The sequence below is a fragment of the Chiloscyllium plagiosum genome, chromosome 3 (assembly GCF_004010195.1).
Source record: "Chiloscyllium plagiosum isolate BGI_BamShark_2017 chromosome 3, ASM401019v2, whole genome shotgun sequence".
Classification (NCBI taxonomy): Eukaryota; Metazoa; Chordata; class Chondrichthyes; order Orectolobiformes; family Hemiscylliidae; genus Chiloscyllium; species Chiloscyllium plagiosum.
Genome location: NC_057712.1, coordinates 111629914 through 111653861, shown reverse-complemented (window position 1 = coordinate 111653861; position 23948 = coordinate 111629914). Strand labels below are relative to the sequence as shown.

The window sequence follows — 23948 nt, the reverse complement described above, 5'->3', positions numbered from 1 at the left end:
TTGGTGTGGACTTGATGGGCCAAAGGGCCTGTATTCCACACTGTAGAGATTCTTAAAAAAAAAATCTAATTTCATGCCCAGCAACCTGATGGGAAGAGCAGCATTAGCCCTTAATAAACACAATAGGTCTTTTTTTTTTGCTTTGTCAGACTTAAAAGTTCTGATGCTGAGTTATTAACTTTTAGCAGTAAAATGTTCAGGCAATCGTTTCATTGTTGGCAATGTCATGAATCATGCCATGAATCCAAATAACTAAATTATAAATTTTCAGGCATTACCCATCAAAATTACATATGCCTTCCTAAATTGTCTTAGGGTTGCCTTACTTTGGCTGGGTACTAGCAAATAACTGGAATGTTGTTCATTCTCCTGTGGACACTATCCTTCTGTTAAGACAGTAGAATTTAAAGCAGCCTTGTTAGCACCCTTTTTAATTCTTGCCTTCATAAAGGCTGCTGACATTTGAATCTTATTAAAGTTCTGAAACAATGGATAATTCTTACTTTCTAAACACAAACCTCAGGTCTTAACAAAACAGCAGCTTCTGACTAATGAAGATTTTCTTGGCAAATAATGCTACAGGGATAATGGTACCGCATAATCTTATGTTGTGTGTTCTTGATGCAGGAATCCTTCATATTTAAAAAAAAATAAAATTACACAGTTTCACAACCCAACACTAAACTCCTTCTTGGAATCAATGAAACTCAAGTATGAAAATCAAGTTACCATGTTTGGAACAATTTCTACACATAAACATGATCCATGATATCCTAAACCCATGGAATGTTTTGCAATTTCATTTGCATTAAGGCTTTCCATATCGATCTTTTAAATTACAAAAATGTTTTGCAAAACCAGATCCTCTATCAATCGAGAATATATTTTATAGACCAGATTAAGAATTCTCGGAGCCTAGGGACCAAGAACATTTGAGGCATTTCTGTCCTTCCTCTCTAATCCATCATATTTACACATTTATATTATGATGAATTTATACAGGAACAATTTGTGGGAATTCTTCCCTTACAGGAAGTCATTTGAAACATTTGAAAGGGTGCAGGAACAAATTCACCAGACTTCCCGGATGAAGTTGAAGTTACCAAGAAAATGCTTGGGAAAAAAACTGGAATTTCACTCCAAACAAAAAGAAGTTGTGTTTTGAATAATGCAGATAAAATATAAGTTGCACTTTCATTAGCACACAGATTAGGTAACACTGTGGCAAAGACTCAGGAAAGATGACAAAAATCAAAAACAACTTTCACGTTATTCGAGTAGGGTCAGCTTTAGCACAGTGAACATTGAGGTAGTGACTGGTAGGGAAATGAAACATCAATCAATAGCTCCAGTTGAACAGGTGGCAAGGTAAAATGATAATGCGTTGTGCAATAATTCTTACGGTCGACCATTTAGAATAATCTATGAACTAAATTTGAATATGAAAATGAATGCTATTAGGGACCAAATTCAATTCAATAGTGTTATCAAGCTTTATTTTACATGCGTACTCTTTTAAGAGCACAGATTAATGAAATACACAGGGCAATACATACCAATAATTTATGCAATTAAAAACCCACAATTCAAAAGAACCATCCTTTTCCTGTTAAAACTAACATTTGAGTGTGAGTTGGGGGTGTGAAGAAATAAGAGAAGATAGTATATTCATCTGTACCATTACACAGTATACCTTTTCTCAATATAGTGGTTTTACAGACTTCTTGCAACTCAAAGTATGCATTGTAAAAACAAGTTGTAGGGCATTTACAACTCAATTTTAACCAATGCTAAACACCGCAAAATCTGAATAACATATATAGGCTGAATTAACCGAAGGGTGGACATAAAAATAAAATATTGCATGGCCTGTTTCAGAATCTAGAACTATGGCAGCTTCATCAAACCAAATATATTTAACCAAGAGGCAAGTGATTGGTGATGTGAACCATGTTAGAGTGAGCTAAGGCAGTAATTTGGCTACAAAATTTAAATCTTGCACAGGATACATGAGTTTTAAAAGGTCAGATTAATATGAAGTAAGTTTAAAATTAGTTTGGTTTTGTAAGTGTTTGCAGTGGAAGTATTTTTATTTTACACCTGTCAACTGGTCTGTCACTTCCACGAATATACTTGCATCATGAAGAAGCTGTGAGAATGTGCATTTGCTGTAGATCCCTGCAGAATCTTCTCTCCACATCCTGAGATGCCAGCCTGAGATTTGCCAAACCTTTACAGCCTGGATGAGAACTAAGTGGCTGATTCAATTTTAGTAAGACCCAAACATAGCATATCAGGAACATAAGCAGTTTAATTGCTATTCTACCATGCAAATTCAAGAAAACTGACTTGTGCAGAACTCTCCAAATACTGATTTAGAAGTTACTTAAATATTACAAATTTAGTGAAAATGCTGAACAGAAACAGCTAGAATGAATATACCATCTTAAACTCATTTACATTTGACAAAAATAATTCAGTGATCATAATTGATATGCTATCATTCTACAAATAGAATAGTAAATTGCATGATGAAAGGACTAGTATCCATTTATACGAGACGGCCAAGTTATACAACAATATTCAATCACATTTTGTTTCACTGCTAGCTCTCCAGGGGCACTAACATCAATGAGCGTGACAACCTGGAATTTCATGCAATGAACTGAGACAAACTAATTTACCTACTGAATAGTCATGCATAATAATGATTTGTCTCTGCCCATAAAATATAAATGTGCATCACCCTTTTGTATACAGAAAATCTTACACAAGTTTGAAGAAATATGCATAAATTGATGTAATCTGAGCTGGTCTGTATTTATATAGAAACTCTTCAAAAACATGATAAAGATTACACAAAACTTCCAATAAATGTACAAATGCCATACAGAAATGCAGTATGCAAATCAACTGAAATGTAAGTGTATCTACAGAAAAAAATACATTACAGTTGACCAAGGTGGGCTCTGTTCAGAAGGGAGGCAGTTTGTTATCTGCTGATATGATTTGTCCTTAGAACAGATAAATCTGTACTCAATGGGTAAGAAAGAAAATTTTTAAAATTGCATTAAAAAGATGCACTTCTTAGAAAGTTCTCTACAATGATGGATGTGTATATAGGTCAAATTTTCCAATCTTGCGAATACACTTTAGATTTCAATTCATGCAAAGATTACTTCAGAGAGAAAATTTTGGCTGTTCTCTCTAAAATAAGATAATTTGTAAACATATGAAAGTCGCTCCTCTTCCAACTACTTAACTCTCTCAAGATAAAGATTTGTTCAAAAGATTGCTTTGTAAAATTAAGCAAAAGATTTACAAGCAGTATTATTCTCAATTAGATGCCATGTTGAAATATTAATGCTTTTTTTTAAATCATCCCTTCCCTACCCACTACCACTAAACTGGGCTCCTTGACACTATTATAAAAGACCAAACAATGTAGGGTCATAAATTGTAAAGTTCAAAGTCACACTTCAACTTCTATTATTAAGGTCATGCAGTTTCAAATTACTTAAAAATACCTGTTAATCAACTGCAGATTAGCAGATTAACAAGGATGGAAACCTTCATCTGTATAATAAATCTTCTGGCATTCTGATGATGCCAATTTGTCTTGTTTTATTCAGTAAGTATGTGTTCATTTCTTCATCAATATTCATACCTTTGATGACACTGTTCATCAGTCCCATTCCACCAATACTTCAATGATAGCTATACAATGGAGGCTGTGGGCAGATGCTGATCTCAGACAGGAATACTAAAACTTAAAATATGCACCTACCCGTATCAATCAACAATTTTTACAGGGTTAAAGATCATGGGACACCAGGGAAACTTTACAACAATTTCATTTTCAGACAGTTCAGGATTCATTTTAACTTGAGTTCGCATTCTTCTGGTTTACAACTTTTGTATTGATATGCAGTTCCAAGAACTATCCCCTTTGCAGATGAAATGTCAGATTTACAGCTGTCGAATAAATTTACTATAATCAAATTCATACTATCTTGACAGCAGATTTGGCAAAAGTCTTCAGTTCACTAACCTAGAGAAAAGGGAGAAAAAGACAGACAATAAAAGCTCAAAAACATATTTCTTACTCTCCAACTTCTCCAAAAAAGATCATATGCACCTTTAGATAATTCAGCAGGAATTCCCTTAAGACAATATGCAATTTAATGTTGGAATGACTAGAATATTTCAGACAAGTCACTACAAACATCCAAAACTCTTTTGAATGAGGAAACTGGTGTTATTCGTTTTGAAGACAGCTAATTTAGATTGTGCTGTCAAAACAAAATATACAGAAACTCAACTATAAAAACAAATTCATGGTTTAATTTTCACAATACTTTAGCTGTAAGTAATGTAACCTTTGTTTGCAATGTACAGGTGATTTAAACATATAACCCCTTTAATTTTCTGCCTAGTAACTTAAAAATCGCCAAGCTGTGCTTAGCCTGTGTGGAGACATTTAGCTTTAGTAAATTTCTTCCATTAATCCAGAGACTTGAGGATCCAAATATAGGCTGACAGTTCAGTACAGTACTTTGGGAATTCTAAAAATCTCATAGTACTATTAGAAGTGTGCGGGAGTTCTCTCTGGCCTTCTACTTTATATATATCGCTCACTAAACATACAAATAGACACAGTCATCATCTCATTACTGCTTATGGTACCTTACTGTTAACTGGCTGCCGTATTTTCTAGATGACAACAACGAATAGACAATGTTTTACTACTGAAGTAGAGTGGTTTTGACATTCTGAGGCGAAAGGACTATAACACAAGATCTTTCTTACCCAGTGTTCAAAGACAAAATACAATGAAATATATGTTGAAATGCATTTACATATTTATACAACGCTTGGTTTGAGAAATTGAATTTGAAGACGGTCAAAACTGAAGTCTGAAAGAAGCACAAGTCTTAGGATTTTGGCTGTCCTATGAAGGTTAGTCAGGGAGCTCACCACCCACCTTGACTACTTTACAAATATGCAAGTAAAAGTGTCAGATGTCATAAAAATGAGATACATTCCAATAGTACAGACTCTTATATAAAAGAATTTCAAAAAAACATTTAAAAATTTTGCATTTATACAGCACCTTTCATAGGCACTGAACATCCATTAGATAATAAGGTACTTTTGAGACACAGATGCTGCTTTACTGGGGTGAATGAGATCTTCAATATCACAATAATATACGGACTTTAGAAAACAATCTTTAAATAACCACTATTTTAAAACAATTATTTCAGGTTAGTTCTGTATGAGTATTCTTAGTCAGATAAATAAGGTGGCATACAAAAGGAAATATGCTTAATAATTGATTGAATGCACAAACATGTGCCAGTGAATATATTTGGGAAAATTTGGCAAAGTGCTAACCACACCATTATTTTAAAAAATCTGTACAGTACTATTACATGGATTACAATATCTAATCCCTATTTAACTATTTGATGATTGACCCCCAAATGACCATTAGGTCTGTGAGGGGAATGATCTATCAGGTGAAACAGCATCAGCCATTGCCCAGGGCAGAGATAAAAATTGTTGGAATGAAACATTGAGAGAGAGGATTCAATTGTGAAGTGAATAGAAAGGTTTCTCTGTGGCCACAAACAAGACTCCAGGTGGCATGTTACCTCCCTGGTGCTAGGGTCAACAATGTTTCAAGGGGCTACACAAATGTTAGGGGGGGGTGGGGGTCAGGGGCACAATGGTACAACCAACATAGATAAAAGAAAGGGATAAGGTCCAAAAGCAGAATATACAAGTTGAAAAGTAGTCTCAAAAGGTAGTGAAGTGATCACAGAATTAATACCAGTGTCAAATGCTACTCAGAAGTAAAAATTGCAGCATATGTCAGATGGTGGCTGATGAGATGGTATGAGGGAGGCGGTTTCAGATTCCAGGGACATTGGGACTGTTTCTCAGGGAGGTGAGACTGGGATTGGTGTCCTTGGGAGAATAAGTGGTTGGGGAGGCTTCAAACAAAAATAGGAGGAGGGTGGGAACCCATGAGATGAGTAAGAGGGAAGGGAAATCAAAGATGAGAACAGAAGACAGTAAAAGGAATAAGAAATGTTATTGACAAATAAATCAAGAATGAGGATCAAATAGGGATGCAGTAAAAGAAAATGATCAAAATGGGACAAGTATGCCAGAGGAAGTGGTGTAGGCTAATACAATTGCAACATTTAAAATGCATCTGGATGGGTATATGAATAGGAAAGGTTTGGAGGGATATAGGCCGGGTGCTGGCAGGTGGGACTAGATTGGGTTGGGATATCTGGTTGGCATGGACGAGTCAGACCGAAGGGCCTGTTTCCGTGCTATACATCTCTATGACTCAATAAATGTTAAAAAGTTAAATCTTAAGGCTTTGTACTTTACTACACAGAGCATTTGCAATAAGGTGGATGAATTAAGCACACACATAGATGAAAACAGGTTTGATATAGTTAGGATTACGGAGACATAGTTGCAGGGTGACCAGGGATGGTAAACATAATATCTAGGATTATTCAGTATTTATGATGGACAGACAAAAAAGGAAAAAGGTGGAGGAGTTGTACTGCTGTTTAAAAGAGGAAATTAACACAATATTGAGGAAGGATATTAACTCAGATGCAAAATTGTATGGGTAGAGCTGATTAACCACAAGGGGCAAAAAAACATTAGCTAGTGTGGTACTTAGATCCCCAAATTGTAGGAATGATTTAGGAATGGAATTAAGCAGGAAATTAGTCAAAGTTAAAAATCACCCAACACCAGGTTATCGTCCAACAGGTTTATTTGGAAGCACTAGCTTTCGGAGCGCTGCTCCTTCATCAGGTGGTTGTGACAATCATCTGATAAAGGAACAACGCTCTAAAAGTTAGTGCTTCCAAATAAACCTGTTGGATGATACAACACCAGGTTATGATTTTTAACTTTGTACAATCCAGTCCAACACCAATACCTCCAAATTAGGAAATTAGTCAGGTATGCAATAAAGGAACATGTGTAATAATGGGGTATTTTAAGATTTGCCTAATTAGACAAATCAAATTCGTAAGGATACTGTGAAGGAGGTATTCCTGGAGTGAACACGGGATGGTTTTCTCGACAAATACATTGAGAAACGAACTAGAGAATACATCATCCTATTCTGAGTATTATGTAATGGGAAAGGAAGAATTGGCAATGTAGTTGTGCAAAGTCAATTGGGGATGAGCAAGCATAAAAAAGTTCCTTGTCAAGATGGAAAGTGAAGTAGTTGATTCTGAGCCTGAATTGGAAGAGAGAAAATTAGGATGCTATGGAGGTACAAGTCGGCAATGATAGATTGGGGAATGTTACTTAAAGAAATGACTGTGAAAAGACAATGGCAAGCATTCAAAGACTGCATGGGTGAACTGCAACAATGATTCATTCTTCTCTGGTGCAAACGTTGAACAGGAAAGGTGGCCAAACCATGACTTACAAGAGAAATTAGAGATAGTATTAGATCCAATTAAGAGGCATTTAAAAAAGACCTGAGGAGTGGGAGCAGTTTAGAATTCAGCAAAGGAGAACAAAGGAAAAGAGTAGGAGAGTAAGATTGCAGGGAGCATTAAGACTGGCTGTAAAAGTTTCTATAGTTATATGAAGACAAATGTAGGTCCCTTACATCCAGAAGTTGGGAATTTATAATGGGGGGAGAAAAATAAATGGCTAACCAACTAAAAACATACTTTGGTTCTTCGTTCACAAGATGTACATAAGTAACATACCAAAAATATTTGGAAACACAGGGTTTTAGTGAAACGGAGGAACTGAAGGGAATCACTATTAGAATCATAAAATTTTACAGTACAGGAGGCCATACAGCACACCATGTCTATACCAACTTCTGAAAGAGCTATCCAGCTAGTCCCTTTCTCCAGCCCTCTAAAGCAATTACTTTCAAATATTTATCCAGCTCTTTTGAAAGCTCCTTTGGAATCCATCTCTGCCACTCTTCCAGGCAGCACATTCCAAATCCTAACAACCAAATGAAGAAATTTCTCATCTCGTTCCTAGCTCTCTTACCGTCAAATACGAAACTGACACCTAGTTACTGACATACCAATTAGTGGAAACAGAATATCCTTCTTACTCTGTCAAAATAGGTCATAATTTTAAACATCTCAATCTTCTCTGCTCCAAGGAGAATAATCCTAATTTCTCTAACCTTTCCTTTGTTCTAAAATTTCTCATTCCTTGTATCATTCTAGTAAATCTCCTTTGCACTACCTCCAGGGCTTTAATGTCCCTATTAGTAAGAAAATGGTGTTGGGGAAATGATGGAATTGAAGGCAGATACATCCTGAGGGCCTGATGATCTACATCCCAAAGTACTTAAGGAAGTGGCCTGGAAATAGTGGATGGATTAGTGGGCATCTTCCAAGATTCAATAAACTATCACAGTTTCAACAGATCAGCTATTCTCCAATGTAATCGCTCTATTTAAAAAACAAGGCAGAAAGAAAACTGGGAATTATGGACCAGCTGGAAATCAGTAGTAGGGAAACCCCTAGAATCCATTATGAAACATTTAATTCAGAGCACTTGGAAACCAGCGGCATACGGGACAGAGCCAGCATAGATTTATGAAAATCTACTGGAATTTTGAAAATGTGACATGTGGAGTTGATGAGAGGGACCCAGTTGAAAAAGTTTATTTGGGAATTTCAAAAGGCTTTCAACAAATAGGGCTGCACAGTGGCTCAGTGGTTAGCACTACTGCCTCAGTGCCAGGGAGCCGGGTTCGATTCCAGCCTTGGGCAACTGTCTGCGTGGAGTTTGTACATTCTCCTCATGACTACATGGGTTTCCTCCCACAATACAACAAATGTGCAGGTTAGGTGAATTGAACATGCTAAATTGTCCATAGTGTTCAGGGATGTGTGGGTTAAGTGCACTGGTCAGGGTAAATGTAGAGTAATAGCATAGGGGAATGGGTCTGGGTGGGTTGCTCTTCAGAGGGTTGGAATGGACTTGTTGGGCCAAATGGCCCATTTCAACACCATGAGGATTCTATAATAAGTTCCCACATGAAAGACTAGCATGTAAAATTAAAACATACTAGATTGGGATAGTATATTGAAATGGACAGGAAATTTAATGGCAAACAGGAGACAAAAAGTGTAGGAATAATTAGCATGGCCAATTCACCTGATGTGCAGGTCAGGTGAATTGGCCATGCTAAATTGCCCGTAGTGTTAGGTATAGGGGTAAATGTGGGTTGCGCTTCGGCGGGTCGGTGTGGACTTGTTGGGCCAAAGGGCCTGTTTCCACACTGTAATCTAATCTAATCTAAACAAGTCTTTTCTTCCACCAGTGACAGGCAGTGACTCAAATTGGGATTGGAATAGTTTTGTTGTTGTTTTTGACTGGTGTGGACAAGGGCCAAAGGAATTTTTTTCTGAATAGTAGATCTCTACCATTCTATGACTAATGGGGTACCGAGGGATCAGTGCTAGGACCTGAGCTACTCAACATTTATTAATGATTTGGATGAAGGAACTAGATGTAATATCTCCAAATTTGCAGCTAACATAACTGGGTTGGAGAGTGAATTCGGAGGATTCAACAGATATGCTTCACTGCAAATTAACAAGTCGAGAGGGCAAAATGCATTGTGGATGTAGTATGATAAAGGTGAAGTTATTCACTTTGGTTACAAACCAGAAGGCAGATATTATCTGAATGGCTATACATGGAAAGATAGGAATTTGCACAAGACCTAATTTCCTCTCACACCAGTCACTAAAGGTAAGCATGAGGGTGCAGCTGGTGGTCAAAGTGGCAAATTACACATTGGTCTTCATAGCAAAAGGATTCTGGTATGAGCAGGACTGCTTGCTGCAATTATTTGGGACCTTGGTGAGACCACACCTGCAACCTTACATGCAGTTTTTTGTCTTCTTATCACAGGAAGGATATTCTTGCTATAAATGGCATACAGCAAAGGTATATGAGCCTGATTCCTGGAATGACAGGACTGATGTAGGAGGACAGGTTGAATCGCTAAGAATTATATTCACTGGTGTTCAGAATAATGTAGGTGGTGGGAGCATCTCAATCTACAAAATTCTAACAGGATGAGACAGTGTAACTGCAAAATGGATGTCCCCAATGATGGGCAAGTATAAACCAGGCCCCGCAATCTAAGCATGAGGATAAGTTTCTTCACCCAGAGGCTGAGGAGCCTGTCGAATTCCTTACCACAGAAGATAGTCAATGCCAAAACAGTGTAAGATTTCATATGGGAATTGGTTAATCAGTCAGGTCATAACAAATGGCCAAATGACCTTCTCCTGATGCTGTTTTCTATGTTTCAATATACCTTGTTCAACATCATTTTGATAACCATAAAACCTTAAGGTGAAGGAACCCTGAGAAGGCAGTGATCATATGTTTGAATTTACTCTGCAATTTGAGAGGGAGAAGATAGAATCAGCGGTAGCAGTGTTACAGCTTAATACAGGCAACTAGAGGAGCTGGGCAGATTGACTGGGAGAGGAGCCTAGCAGGAAAGACAGTAGAACAGCAATGACAGGAGTTTCTGGGAGCAATTCAGGAGGCACAGTAAATATTCATCCCGAGGGGAAAAAAAAGCATGGTACAGTGAAGATGGTGCAACCATGGCTGACTAGAAAAGTCAGGGATAGCATAAAAGCAAAAGAGAAAGCAAGGGTAGTGGGAAACCAGAGAATTGGGAAGCTTGAACACCAACAGAAGGCAATAAAAAAAAAATTAGGAGGGAGAAGATTAAATATGACAGCAAGCTAGCCAGTAAAACTAAAGGAAGACTGTAAGAGTTTCTTCAGATATATAAAAGGCAAAAGAGAGACAAAAGTGGACACTGGACTGCTGGAAAATGATGCTGGACAGACAGTATTGGGGAACCAGGAAATCACTGAAGAGCTGAGTAATTATTTAGCATCAGTCTTCACAGTGGAACACACAGGTAATATCCTAAACATTCGCGAGAGTCAGGGGGCAGAGCTGAGTATGGTGGCCATCACCAAGAAGGTGCGAGAAAAACTGAATGGCCTGAAGGTGGATAAATCATCTGGACCAGATGGACTATACCCCAAAGTTCTAAAGAAGATAGCTGAAGAGATGTGGAGATGTTAGTGGTGATCTTTCAGGAATCACTAGAGTCAGGGAGGGTCCCAGAGGACTGGAAAATTGTTAACGTGACACCCCTGTTTAAAAAGGGAGCAAGGCAAAAGACAGAAGGTTACAGACCGATTAAACTAACCTTGATCATGGGTAAGATTTTGGAATCCATTGTGAAGGATGAGATTTCCAAATACTTGGAAGGATATGGTAAATTAGGGCAAGTAAGCATGGTTTCATCAAGGGGAGGTCATGCCTGACAAATCCACTAGAATTCTTGGAGGAAGTAACAAGCAGGTTAGACCAAGGAGAGCCAATGGATGTTAACTATCTGAACTTCCAGAAGGCTTTCTATAAGGTGCTGCATAGGAGGCGGCTAAGAAAGATAAAGGCCCATGGTGTTAGAGGTCAGGTACAAGCATGGATAGAATATTGGTTGTCTGGCAGAAAGCTGGGTTAAAAGAGTCCTTCTCAGGATGGCAGCCAGTGACTAGTGGTGTTCCGCAAGGCTCAGTGTTGGGACCATAACTTTTCATTTTATATATTAATGATCTAGATGAAGGAATGGAGGGTACTCTAAGCTTGCACACAATATAAAAATATGTAGAGGGACAGGTAGTATTGAGGATGCAGGGAGGTTGTAGAAGGATTTGGACAGGTTAGGAGAGTGGGAATATAAGTGGCAGATGGAATACAACATGGAAAAGTGTGAGGTCATGGACTTAGGTAAGAATAGAAACATGAACTATTTTCTAAATGGGTAGAAAATTCATAAGTCTGAAGTGCAGAGAGACTTGGGAGTTCTTGTCCAGAATTCTCTCAAGGGAAACTTGCAGGTTGAGTCAGTAGATAGGAAGGCAAATGCAATTTGTTTTGAGACGTTTATTTGGAGAGTACTTGAATTGAAAAGCAGGGATGTACATCTGAGGTTCTACAAGGCTCTGGTCAGGCCACATTTGAAGTATTGCGCACAGTTCTGGGCCCCATATTTCAGGAAGCATGTACTGGCCCTGGACCAGGTTCAGAGGAGGTTCACGAGAATGGTCCCAGGAATGAAGAGCTTAACATATGAGGAACGTTTAAGGGCTCTGGGTTTATACTCAATGGAGTTTAGAGAGATGAAGGGAGAATCTAATTGAAACTTATAGAATACTGAAAGGCCTGGACAGAGTGGATGTTGGGAAGATATTTCCACTGGTAGGAGAGACTAGGACCAGAGAGCACAGCCTTAGAGTAAAGGGAAGGATTTTTAGAATGGAGATAAGAAGAAATTTCTTCAGCCAGAGAATGGTGCATCTATGGAATTCAAGGCAGGCTGTGGAGGCCAGGCCCTTCAGTATATTTAAGACAGAGATAGATAAGTTCTTGGTTGTAAAGAGGATCAAGTGTTATGGGAAGAAAGTTGGAGAATGGGTTGAGAAACTTATTAGGGAAGAGAAAGTGAGGACTACAAATGCTGGAGGTCAAAGTTGAAAAGTGTGGTGCTAGAAAAGCACAGCCGTCAGGCAGCATCCGAGGTGTAGGAGAGTCGACATTTCAAACATGAGCTCTTCAAGCTCGAAGAGCTCATGCTTGAAACATCAACGCTCCTGCTCCTTGGATGTTGCCTAACTGTTGTGCTTTACCAGCACCACACTTTTCAACTCAAACTTATCAGCCACGATTGAATGACGGAGCAGACCTGATGGGCTGACTGGCCTAATTTCTGCTGCTATGTCTTATGGTCTACAATAGCTACTATCTAGGAGCCCCTCAACCAAAGCTAACCAAGGCTTACCACTTCTAATGAAATGTATTAACTAGAGAGAAAAAAAGATGCCTGTGCACTCAATGCAAATCTTATATTTCTATCACAACATTTACAAATTAAACTAGTTTGAAGTTGAACATTTACAGCAAAATAAAAAAACCCACCAGGTTTACAGTAAATGCATGTATCTGCAGCCAAAACATTTTTCAGATAAGCAGTTGCACTCTTAGAAGAGCTGAAGGAGCAAACAAGCTACCAATCAAATCTTATAAGCTTAACTCCAGTATGGTAATGAAGGTAATCTGCCATTATTTGCTTAATAAATGACAATGCAGAGACTTAAAAATAGCAGAAACCACACTGTTAAGCCAAATTAAATTTTGGGGATAGGACAAGGATAAATACCACATCTGGTATTATGGTGCCATTTTGGCATCTTCACCAAAGTGGGAGAAATGAAAACATGAATAGAAAATGAGTATCCTTCTAACATATTTAAAATGTCTTGAGCTCAAATGCTGCAATCCCTATTAAAGAAAGGCCAAGTAACAACAGATTTAGGTTCACATTCTGATTTACCGAGGACTTATTGAATACAGGAAAGATTTGGTGGTTTACTTTACATGAGCGAAACAATTAACTAGTTTACAATCTTTCATAAATTGACCAGTGCTTAATGTAGGTTGAGCATGGCAAGAGTTCTGGCAGTTCTTTTGACAAATATGAACTGAAAGAGAGGGGATTTGATTCACCGGATAATTGATACACCATATGATCTTGAACGCACAACAATGGTTAGGAATGCTAATTGTACTGTGTCATGTAGTTGATGAGATGAGGCTCAGAGCCTAATACACCTAAATGCTGTCATTGTTGGCATTTCCTTTGAAATATATCTACAGACTATTATTCCTAGGCCAGAGTAAAGACTTAATGGAGTCACAGCGTAAGAAGTTTATTCAAAATAAAGAAAGGAATGGGTCACGATTAACAGTTGTATTATTTGTGAAATCAAGGATCCATTTTATTCAGAACTAAAAATCACAAAAATAGTAAACAGCTTCAAAATCAAGAGTGTTAGCACTGGGCAGTTTAAGCACCACCAGGAATTGTAATAAAACAAAGAAGTGCAGATAGAGATCGGAAATAAAAGCAGAAATTGCTGGCAAAACTCAGCATGTCTGGTAGTATCTGTGGGCAGAAAGCAAAGGTAATGTTAAGTCAGTTGACTCTTCATCAGAGCTGATTAGTCAGAAGTGGTCTTTATGTCGAAGATGAGGTTTTTGGGGTGGAATGGATAGGTAGGGATGGAATTGAGAGCAAGAGAGCAATATTAATATGGTCGGCAGATATGGGGATTATAGCTCGTAGGCTAGGACAGACAAGAAACTGAACAAATAGTAATGGAAGTGGAGATTAGGAGAGAGTGGGTAGACCGTGCTGAAAGCAACCATGACAGAACAAGGGTGTAGGGGTTGGGTCAAAAGCAGGGAAGGATGCAAAAAGGCTCTAAAGTTATTGAAATTCAATGTTGAGTCTGAGAGGCTCCAGGGTCCCTAAGCAGAAAATGAGATGCTGTTCTTCAAACTTGCGCTGAGACTTACTGAAAGACTATAGCATGCCTGTGACAGAAAAGCTGGTATAGGAACATGGTGTGTTGAAGTGGCAGGCAATTGGAAGTCTGAAGTCATTTGTAGCAGACTGCTTTGCAGAACACCTACATTCTGTCACCTAATCCACATTTCGTCTCCCTAATGTTGAGAAGACTACACTGGAACAGTGAATATGTAGACTAGATTGAATCAAGTACAGGTAAAGCCCTGCTTCACTAGGAATTGCTACAATTTTTATTGTCTGAAGTGCAGCAAAACACACTGTGCAGAACAGCACCTAATTAATAGGTTAGAAGATCTCCCAGTTGGTGAGTCTCACAGATAATCTGAACTAAATTGCCCCGAAGTGACAAGTTACAGATGAAATGCAATGGGCTATTATGCATTTAAAGCATGCTAGTCTTGATGCCTCCCAACTGGGACTCAAGAACTTCCAAAAAGAGGATTTGTAAATATTCAGAATCACTGGCAGACAAAGAAAAATGTCTTTTTAATTCCTGGACTGGCTTTCCTATCCTAGAATGAAAACATATGGTGACAATTTTAAATTAGAAGCTAATTAGAAGACAATTAGAAGCTAACAGTATCGAGATATTTGAAAAAGCAAAAAGCCTTTAAGGTCCTCAGATTCACAAATGACAGTGTTCAGTCAACTGGATTTACTCCACAAGGTGAAAAAAAAACAGGTGAAGACACCTTTCCTGCAAAGCTAAAGGCTGTCTTTAAAATCTGAACCCTACTCAAGAGACTTGTGCTCTAGAACTAACTGCACCCTTAGTCAAGCTTCTTTAACAAACACTGGCACCTTTCAATATGGAAAACTTCACAAATTCATCTTGTACACAAAAAGACAAACAAATTCAATTTGGACGTTTATTGCACCTTCAGTCTAAACTAAGTGATGGAAAGAGTTGTCAACAGTAGTATCAATCAGTGTATGCTTGTCAATAATGTGCTTTCTAATGTTCAATTTAGGTACCAAGGCAACTCAGCTCCAGGCATCATTAAACATTGTGCCAATATGGGCAAAAAGGCATTAATTCTAGTCAGGTAAGAGTGACATCTAGGAGTCAGGGTGAAATAGTTCAAATTGGTTGAAGTTTTGCATAGGAAAAGAAAGATGGTTCTGGCTGTTGGAGGCCAATAATTCTTTTTACATTTCTTGTTATTGATGGCATGTGGGTACTGCCGGCTAAGCTAGCACTTATTGCCCATCACTAAACCCTCAGACTCAAGTCACTGTGGGCCTGCAATTACATGTAGGACAGATCACATAAGGATGACAGATTTTAAAGAGAATATTAGTGAACCAGATAGATTTGTGTAACAATTGACAATGGCTATATGGTTGACATTAGGCAAGCTTTTTATTTTAAATATTAGACTTTTTTTAAAAATTGAATTCAAATTTCACCATATTTCATGTTGAGATTTGAATCTGTGTCAAAGGACATTAGTCTCAGGATTGCTAGTCAAGTAGCATTATCAATATGCCACTACCTCCCCAATCACTGCAGGAGTTCCTCAAGGCAGTATCCTTGGCCCAACCATCTTCAGCTGCTTCATCAACAGCTTGTCCTCAACAGTTCATCAACAGTTAGAAGTGGGAGATTTGCATATGATTGCAGAGCAACACTGGACAACATCACTACCAACATCCTGGGTGCAACCACTGACCAGAAACAGAATTGGACAAACTTTATGAATACTGTGGCTACTGGAGCAGGTCAGAGGTCCAGTTCTAAAATCTCTTTTTTAAATAAAAAATGTAAACGTGTGAGAAAGCACACAAGGATCACAATTAGGAAGGTCAGCTTGAAAATAACAGCTGTTCAACAACTTGTTTTCAGTGATTAGGGTTGGCAACAGGCACATTGCAATGTAATTTAGGAGATGACTATAGAATATGGACTATTGATAAAACCTGAAGTAGAGATGCTGTTGGGATTTATGAGGGCAATAAGCAGGTAAAAATTATGAATTAATTATAAAACAAAAATGTAAATTGGAAAAGCAGACACTGAACTATTCATTGCATATTACTTTTCACAGCTTCAACACAAACTGAAATATTGCTATTTTATTATTAACATGTATAAATGGTTATAAACATTTGGCTGCAAATAAATACATTTCCTGCTCCACCAAAAATTAAATACACACGGTTTAAAATGGTATTGTTTACACTGATGCTGAAACATGGATAGTGAGTGGAGTCTCCAATGACACACACAATGCAAAATAAAAGATGTCATGAGCCATTTATAGGAAGAAATAGTTCTCTACATTTCTGTGGGGCCTTTTGAGTTCCCCAGAGATTAAAAACAGCAATTCATCTTCCTATGATTTGAAAGAGGATGCCAAGTTTGACATTTGAAAACATGCCTTGCTCTTCTGTGTCTAATTTTGATGATAGGTTAATTTTGCAAGTTAAGACACTACATAATTATTTAGAATACAGAAACTTAAACTGTTACATAAATGAAATTTAATTCGTAACTTGCAAATTGAATAGCTTGAATACTGGACACCATTTACCACGTGAAAATTGGTCTATTCTGCCAAAAGGCATTTTTCCCATTAAGATCAGCTGTGCCACTACATCCTAGAGCACATAAGCAAATCAAAAAGATCTACAAATGTATCAATTTTGTTTTGCTACTTAAATGAACATATCAGGCTTTTATTCAATATCACCCGAGAATATCACTGGGACTGATCAAAATTTTAAAGCTTAACAAATCTAACATGATAGCATTTCATTTTGCATTCAAAACAAAAGATGACAGAACAGACAAGTAATTACAGATCCTTTAATTTAAATACAATTTTATGTAAAATACGAAGGCCAAACAAGGATTATCTTACATGACATGGAAAAATAAATAGCAGCCAACATAAATTCAGCAAGGAAAAAATTGCTCAATTTCAAACTTTTAAGGAATTATCAAGAAAATCATAAAAAATGTGATGCATCTAGATTTGCAAAAGGCCACATCTTCCATAAAATATTCAATTTATTGATGCAACTAACAGAACAAATCAAATTCCTCACAGTCCTGTAATTCAATAATCTTTGAGCCAGAAGTAGCTCCTAGACCACAGAAACAATGCTGCAAACCCTACAACTTAATAGCATATGCACACAGTCGTAGCAAAATGGTTTGCAATGGCTAACAATTAAGTGGGAGAGGGAGGTGAAACCAGATAGAGATCCAAATCTGGAATTGATTCTCAAAATGTTGGTTTAGACTTTATAATAAAAATGGTGGCAAAATTGTTGGCAATTGTCATAACTCCACAAACTAAACAATTTTTGGGGTTCACACACATGCACAGAATAGCCTATAAATTCAGAAGCTGTCATCAGTGATTGTATGAGCCTCTTAATGGTGCAATGCTTAGGATCTCGATCTCGATCACGATCTCTCTCTCCACCACACCCCAACCAGTCAAATCAATAGACAATCCACACATTCTAAGAATGGAAAGTCGAGTCAATGTTATTTCCACTGCAAACTCCTTGAAATAATACAAATCTTATTGAATGAGATATGTTTGGGTTTTAAAATTGTCATATAAATTTTATAAGATTGAAAAAAGATCTAAAGTGGCATCAAAAAGTTCTCATTCACAGAATGTCAAATTTTCCCAAGGTGAATACACCACTGTTCTCAAACAAATCAAGTTATCTTTATTTTAGCTTTTACCTGAATATAATCATGCATTCATTTCACTCACTTAAGGTAAAACTAAAGGGATTCAATGCATTTTGGAGAGAGTCATTAAATTTAATTGACTGCTTACACTATTTACTGACATCACTACTACTTGCACATATTACATTTCCCTTGACTTGCGCCAGAATTAACTGCATCCACAACACTAAAGATCACGAGAACAGGCAGCATTCTTACAAATTTGTTACTTTTAAACTGGTCAAGGTTATTATGTACACAATGTAGATTTCCCAATACTGAAACAATGCTCTTACTGACCTGCTTCCGCCATTATTAGGCGATTTCAACCTGGAACCCAACTCTGTGTTGATGTTTGTTTAGCACCAGTGAAGGTTCCCACATTCAGATTCACAACATTCTGAGCAGATATAAGTGAATCAAAGTTAAAGTCTAACCCATCTGCATCCATGAGTTCATTGCGAATGATGGATTCCACATCACAGTCTAAACTTCCATTAAACATATCCAAGTCCAGATCACTAGGGAACCTATCTTGACCCACAGCAGGAAGAATCATGCTACCAGGATATGACAGAGGGCCAGATAATGTGTCTGACAATCCTATTTGCATAGACTGATTGGCAGATGACTGCAGCTGATGCTTACTAGAGTTTGTGTTAGAGTCTGTTGGTAAAGCTACATGACTCATGGAGTTTGACAAGGCACTATTGCCACTAAGTGCAGAACTCTGAGGTGGAGACTGGCGATGCAGTGGATTATGATTTGCTGCATTAGATTGGGTGGGGAACGATGACATCATTGGATCATTGTGAAGCAGATTTCTATGTGAATTTTGTAAAGACACTGCCGAACTCGCTTGTGACATCAGAGGATCGGTCTGAGTCATCATAACATCACTGTGACTTAAAGAATCAGATGCAAGAAGATCTTGCAAAGTTTGGCTGCCAAAACGAGAAATGGAAGAAAAAGTAGCTTGCTTATTTTCCTGAATGGTTTGCATGGGAGTCTGACGTAAAGCATTCAAAGCAGGTGGCCCAAATATTGAATTACTGAAACCGTTTGAAGAGCCCAAAGCAGAACTCTTTGAGCCGTAAGTAAAACTTGAGCTCCTTTGCACAAGACCTCCTGGTGATGATTGCTGAGTAGGAGTCAAGCTAATGTTATCCAGTAAATCATCCATCAGGTGTTCTGCCAATCCATCATTCAAGTTCATGGTTCCAGCCATGTCAGTCAACCTAGGCAGCTCAACAGAACATGGTTTACTTGCAGTGGGGGAAACACTGGATGGACTGGAGTACAGCATGGGAGACAATGGAGCAGCATCATCATCTTGCACATGGTCTAGTTCAGGATTGGCTATTATAGGAGAAAGCCGCCCACTCAAAGTACTAGCATTTGAGTTTGTACGAGAACGAAAGTCTGTCCATGCATCAAATTCATCGCTACTTCGGGATGTTGGGCTACCAGGCCATTTTGTGTGTTGCGATGGACTTTCAGCATTAGCCTCTTGTGCAGCTTGCAGAGCTGCCTTTTTCTTTGCTGCTCTTCCCCTGCTTTTTACGTATTTGTTGCTATTGTCCATAGAAACAGCACGTCTTCGTGGAGACTTTCCACCTTTTCCACCGTCTGGATTGATCATCCACCAAGAACTTTTGCCTGTACCTTCATTCTGCACCCTGATAAATCTGCTATGCAATGAAAGGTTGTGGCGGATTGAATTCTGAAAAGGGAAAATAAAAAAAAAATTACTTGCACAGCACAAAGGCAGCATGATGAACTTCTTTTAAAAAAAACTGTTGACGAAAACAGAGAAATATCATGAAATAAAATTAATAAAATTTTAAATAAAAACTCCCTTTCAGACAAATGATAAATGTTTTGGTTTCATATGTCCAGATGCAGTGACATATTGTAAAATAATCACACGATGTAGAAAATATCCAAAGTCAATAAAAGTCGAGGTGGGAAGGAAGTGACAGATTAAAAAGGAGTGATTGCTGAAGCATGATCCCACAAGTTACAAATGAACAAAAATTTGGTAAGCTTTTAAAAAGTCAGAGGCTGCACAGTTGAGAATTGGAGTTCCAGGGAAGGACTAAGTCAGTCAGAGTCATAGAGATGTACAGCACGGAAACAGATCCCTCGGTCCAACTCATCCATGCTGACCAGATATCCCAGCCTAATCTAGTCCCACTTGCCAGCACCTGGCCCATGACCCTATAAATCCTTCATATGCATACACCTATCCAGATACCTTTTAAATGTTGCAATTGTACCAGCTTCCACCACTTCCTTTGGCAACTCATTCCATACACGCATCACCCTCTGCGTGAAAAATTGCCCCTTAGGTCTCTTTTATATCTTTCCCCTCTCACCGGAAACCTATGCCCTCTAGTTCTGGACTCCCCCATCCCAGGGAAAAGACTTGGTCTATTCATCCTATCCATGCATTTCAAGATTTTATAAAGCCCTATAAGGTCATCTTTCAGCCTCTGACGCTCCACGGAAGAGAGCCCCAGCTTATTCAACCTCACCCTATAGCTCAAATCCTCCAAACCTGGCAACATCCTTGTTAATCCTTTCTGAACCCTTTCAAGTTTCAGAACATCCTTCCACTAGGAAGGAGACCAGAATTGCTGGCAATATTCCAAAAAAATGGCCTAACCAATGTCCTGTACAGCTATAGCATGACCTCCCAATTCCTGTACTCAATACTCTGACTGATAAAGGAAAGTATATCAAACGCCTTTTCATCATCCTATCTACCGGTAACTCTACTTTCAAGAAACTATGAACCTACACTGCAAGGTCTCTTTGTTCAGCAACACTCCCTAGGACCGTACCATTAAGTGTATAAGTCCTGCTAAGATTTGCTTTTCCAAAATGCAACACCTCACATTTATCTAAATTAAACTCCATTTGCCACTCCTCAGCCCATTGGCCCATCTGATCAAGATCCTGTTGTAATCTGAGGTAACCTTCTTCATGGTCCACTGCACCTCCAAGTTTGGTGTCACCTGCAAACTTATTAACTATACCTCCTATATTCAAGTTAGCAGGATGGCTGGTCTGCAATACAGAGTAATACCGACAGATTGAGTTCAAATTCCACACTGGTTGAGATCATCATGAAGGACTCTCCTCAACCTCCCCCCTTGTTCAAGATCTCATTACCTACTACCAGTTGTGTTTCTAATGGGAGAGCAGCTATATGGTCCAGAAGGACTATGGCAATTTTACTTTTTGCCCTATGAGAGAAGAGAAAGCAGGTACAACATCCCCTGAGCAGCTACGTAGTTTAGAGCTCTGTGCTGTATGGGCTGGACACACACTGAGACAAACATCAACTATGCCTGGAAGATCACCAACTCGCTGAAAGAAACTCTATGCCTTTGATTACAGCAATCTCGTTCTGTTGAAATAGTGTACTGCTTTTCTATTCTGCCGAAGTTGACAAGTTCACAATTACTTCATCGGCCAAACTTTTGCCCATCCATTTAAGCTATCCATATCCTTTTGCAGCTTCCTTAGAGCCTCTTCATAACATATTTTCCTACCCTGTTTGAGAAATCAGCAAATTTAGCAACCAGACATTCAATTCCCTCGTCCAAGTCATAGTAGAGTTAGATAGTCAATCAGCATGGAAACAGACCTTTCGGTCGATGCCAACCATGTCACCAAACTGAACCAGTCCCACTTGTCTCCATTTGGCCCAAATCCCTTCAAACATTTCCTATTCATGCATCTTTCCAAATATCTTTTGTAACTATACCTGTATCCACCCTTTCCCTTGGCTGTTCAGTCCACATATGTACCACTGTGTAAAAAAGGCTGCCTTCATATCCTTTGTAAAACTATCTCCTCACGCCTTAAAAATATGCCCCCTAGTTTTGAACTTTCCCACCCTAAATAGTTAAGATCTCCACATTGATTTGTTTGCCACTTGACTGATCACACTAAGTGAATAAAAGAAAGCAGCTTGTGGTACACCAAGAATTTGGGAGTTAAAGCATGTGCAGCATTAATCTCAGTCTCTGCAAAATGAGCAGTGTATTTTAACTTTGCTCTATTTCCCCTACTGTCAAACAAAATCCACATGCAAATTATTGTGACTATTCTTGAATAATATTGCAGCCTGAGGTTTGCAGCTGGAAGCAGTCTGTAAAAAGCAACTGATATTACAGTTTCCAATAAATATGCAGGAATAAGGTTTGGAACCCATCATATTGCTTAGAGCAGTCAAGAGTTGAGCCTAGCAGGTGAATGAGGGCTATATTTCATATATTGCATACTGCTTGAGACAGTAATCTTTATTCTGTATAAAATGCCACTGAATTAACATAATTTTCCTGATGAAGGGCTTTTGCCCAAAACATTGATTCTCCTGCTCCTCGGATGCTGCCTGACCTGCTGTGCTTTTCCAGCACCACTCTAATCTAAAATCTGGTTTCCAGCATCTGCAGTCCTCACTTCTGCCTACTGAATTAACATAAGACTAGTCTTAACCATAAGCCAGATGTTTGTGACAAATCAACAATACTACAGATGTTTTGAGCATGTTAATGCCCTTTTCATTGGGAGACCACAAAGTTTGACCTTAGTGATTGGTTTTGGCACCTGTGTTCATTATCATCTAATTACTGCAGCTTTATTCTGAGAATGGGGAATAATGTTGACTCGTACTATGCTGCCATGTTCTGACAACTAAATTAACACAATACATCAGATTATAGGTTATCAATCCAGTGAAAGTTTTCTGCTCCAGTCAGCTTTTTTCTCGCTCTTAGATTTGAAATGCCTAGAATATACTTGTTTTCTGCAAGATTTGCTATGTAGAAATTACAATGGAAGCATGCCCAAAGATAATCAAAACTGCCTCAGCAAATAATCCTTATTTTAGTGAGCAAAATTCTTTGGAACAAATTAAGTCTTAAACTGGAGTCAGTGAAGGTAACAAAAATTCTGATAGCAAAACCATTACCAGAAGCTTCACATAGACAGAATAAACAAGGGTTATAATACTTGGGACATGGAAAGTGAGCTGTGATGCATATTTTATTCACTGCTTAAACCTCAAGCATTCCCCAAGAACCATGTTTAATCAAAATCATGCACACCAATATAAAAATATAAACTTGAGAATGGCACACGATTTGCCAAGTTAAAGAGAGAGTGCCAAATTTGCTTTTTGGTACAATGGATATGTATTGGATAGTGTGATTTTTGAAATTTCATCTCCAAAATTTGTCAAAATTGTCCTTAATGCTTGAGTTTTTTCCCCATAATATAGGCACCAGCTGCAACTCATTCAACCAGAAACAGTAGCTTTTTTGTTCTAGACCAACATATGGTATTAATTTATCATTCTGTAATGTAACAAGGAAACTACTCACTTTGAAAATAAAAATGCAAGCTCTGCAAAACCAAACTCAAAAATTTCTGGAAGGGACAAACTTTTCCAAAACAAAGTGATGCTTGAAGTAGTTGTCGTAACAGTTACATGCTATTCGAGTAATTTCACAAGAGAAGTATTTACACCAACAGTTATGCTGGCTTTGTGCTTCAAAATAATTTGGCGAAATGAAAACTTTTAAAATTCCCTCTCGAAATTTGATTTTGTTCACTTGACTGGAATCAAATCTTGGGTTTTCACACAATACAAATGACAAGTGAAATAGATTTCAAAACTAATTCATTGGCTGTACAGTGCTTTGAGGCAAAGTAAGGTCACAAAAGACA

General features: G+C 38.1%; 1 protein-coding gene across 1 annotated transcript in view; it reads right to left on the bottom strand.

Annotated features, from left to right (window-relative positions):
- Nucleotides 1-1469: 1469 nt before the first annotated feature.
- The window catches only part of foxo3b (forkhead box O3b), a 58833-nt gene continuing 36354 nt past the window's right edge, over nucleotides 1470-23948 (bottom strand). The window contains exons 2-3 of the mRNA XM_043687089.1: nucleotides 18507-19929; nucleotides 1470-4051 (exon numbers count right to left, since the gene is read on the bottom strand). Coding sequence (XP_043543024.1) covers nucleotides 18532-19929 — 1398 coding nt within the window. The 3' untranslated portion in view covers nucleotides 1470-4051; nucleotides 18507-18531. The remainder of the gene's footprint in view (nucleotides 4052-18506; nucleotides 19930-23948) is intronic.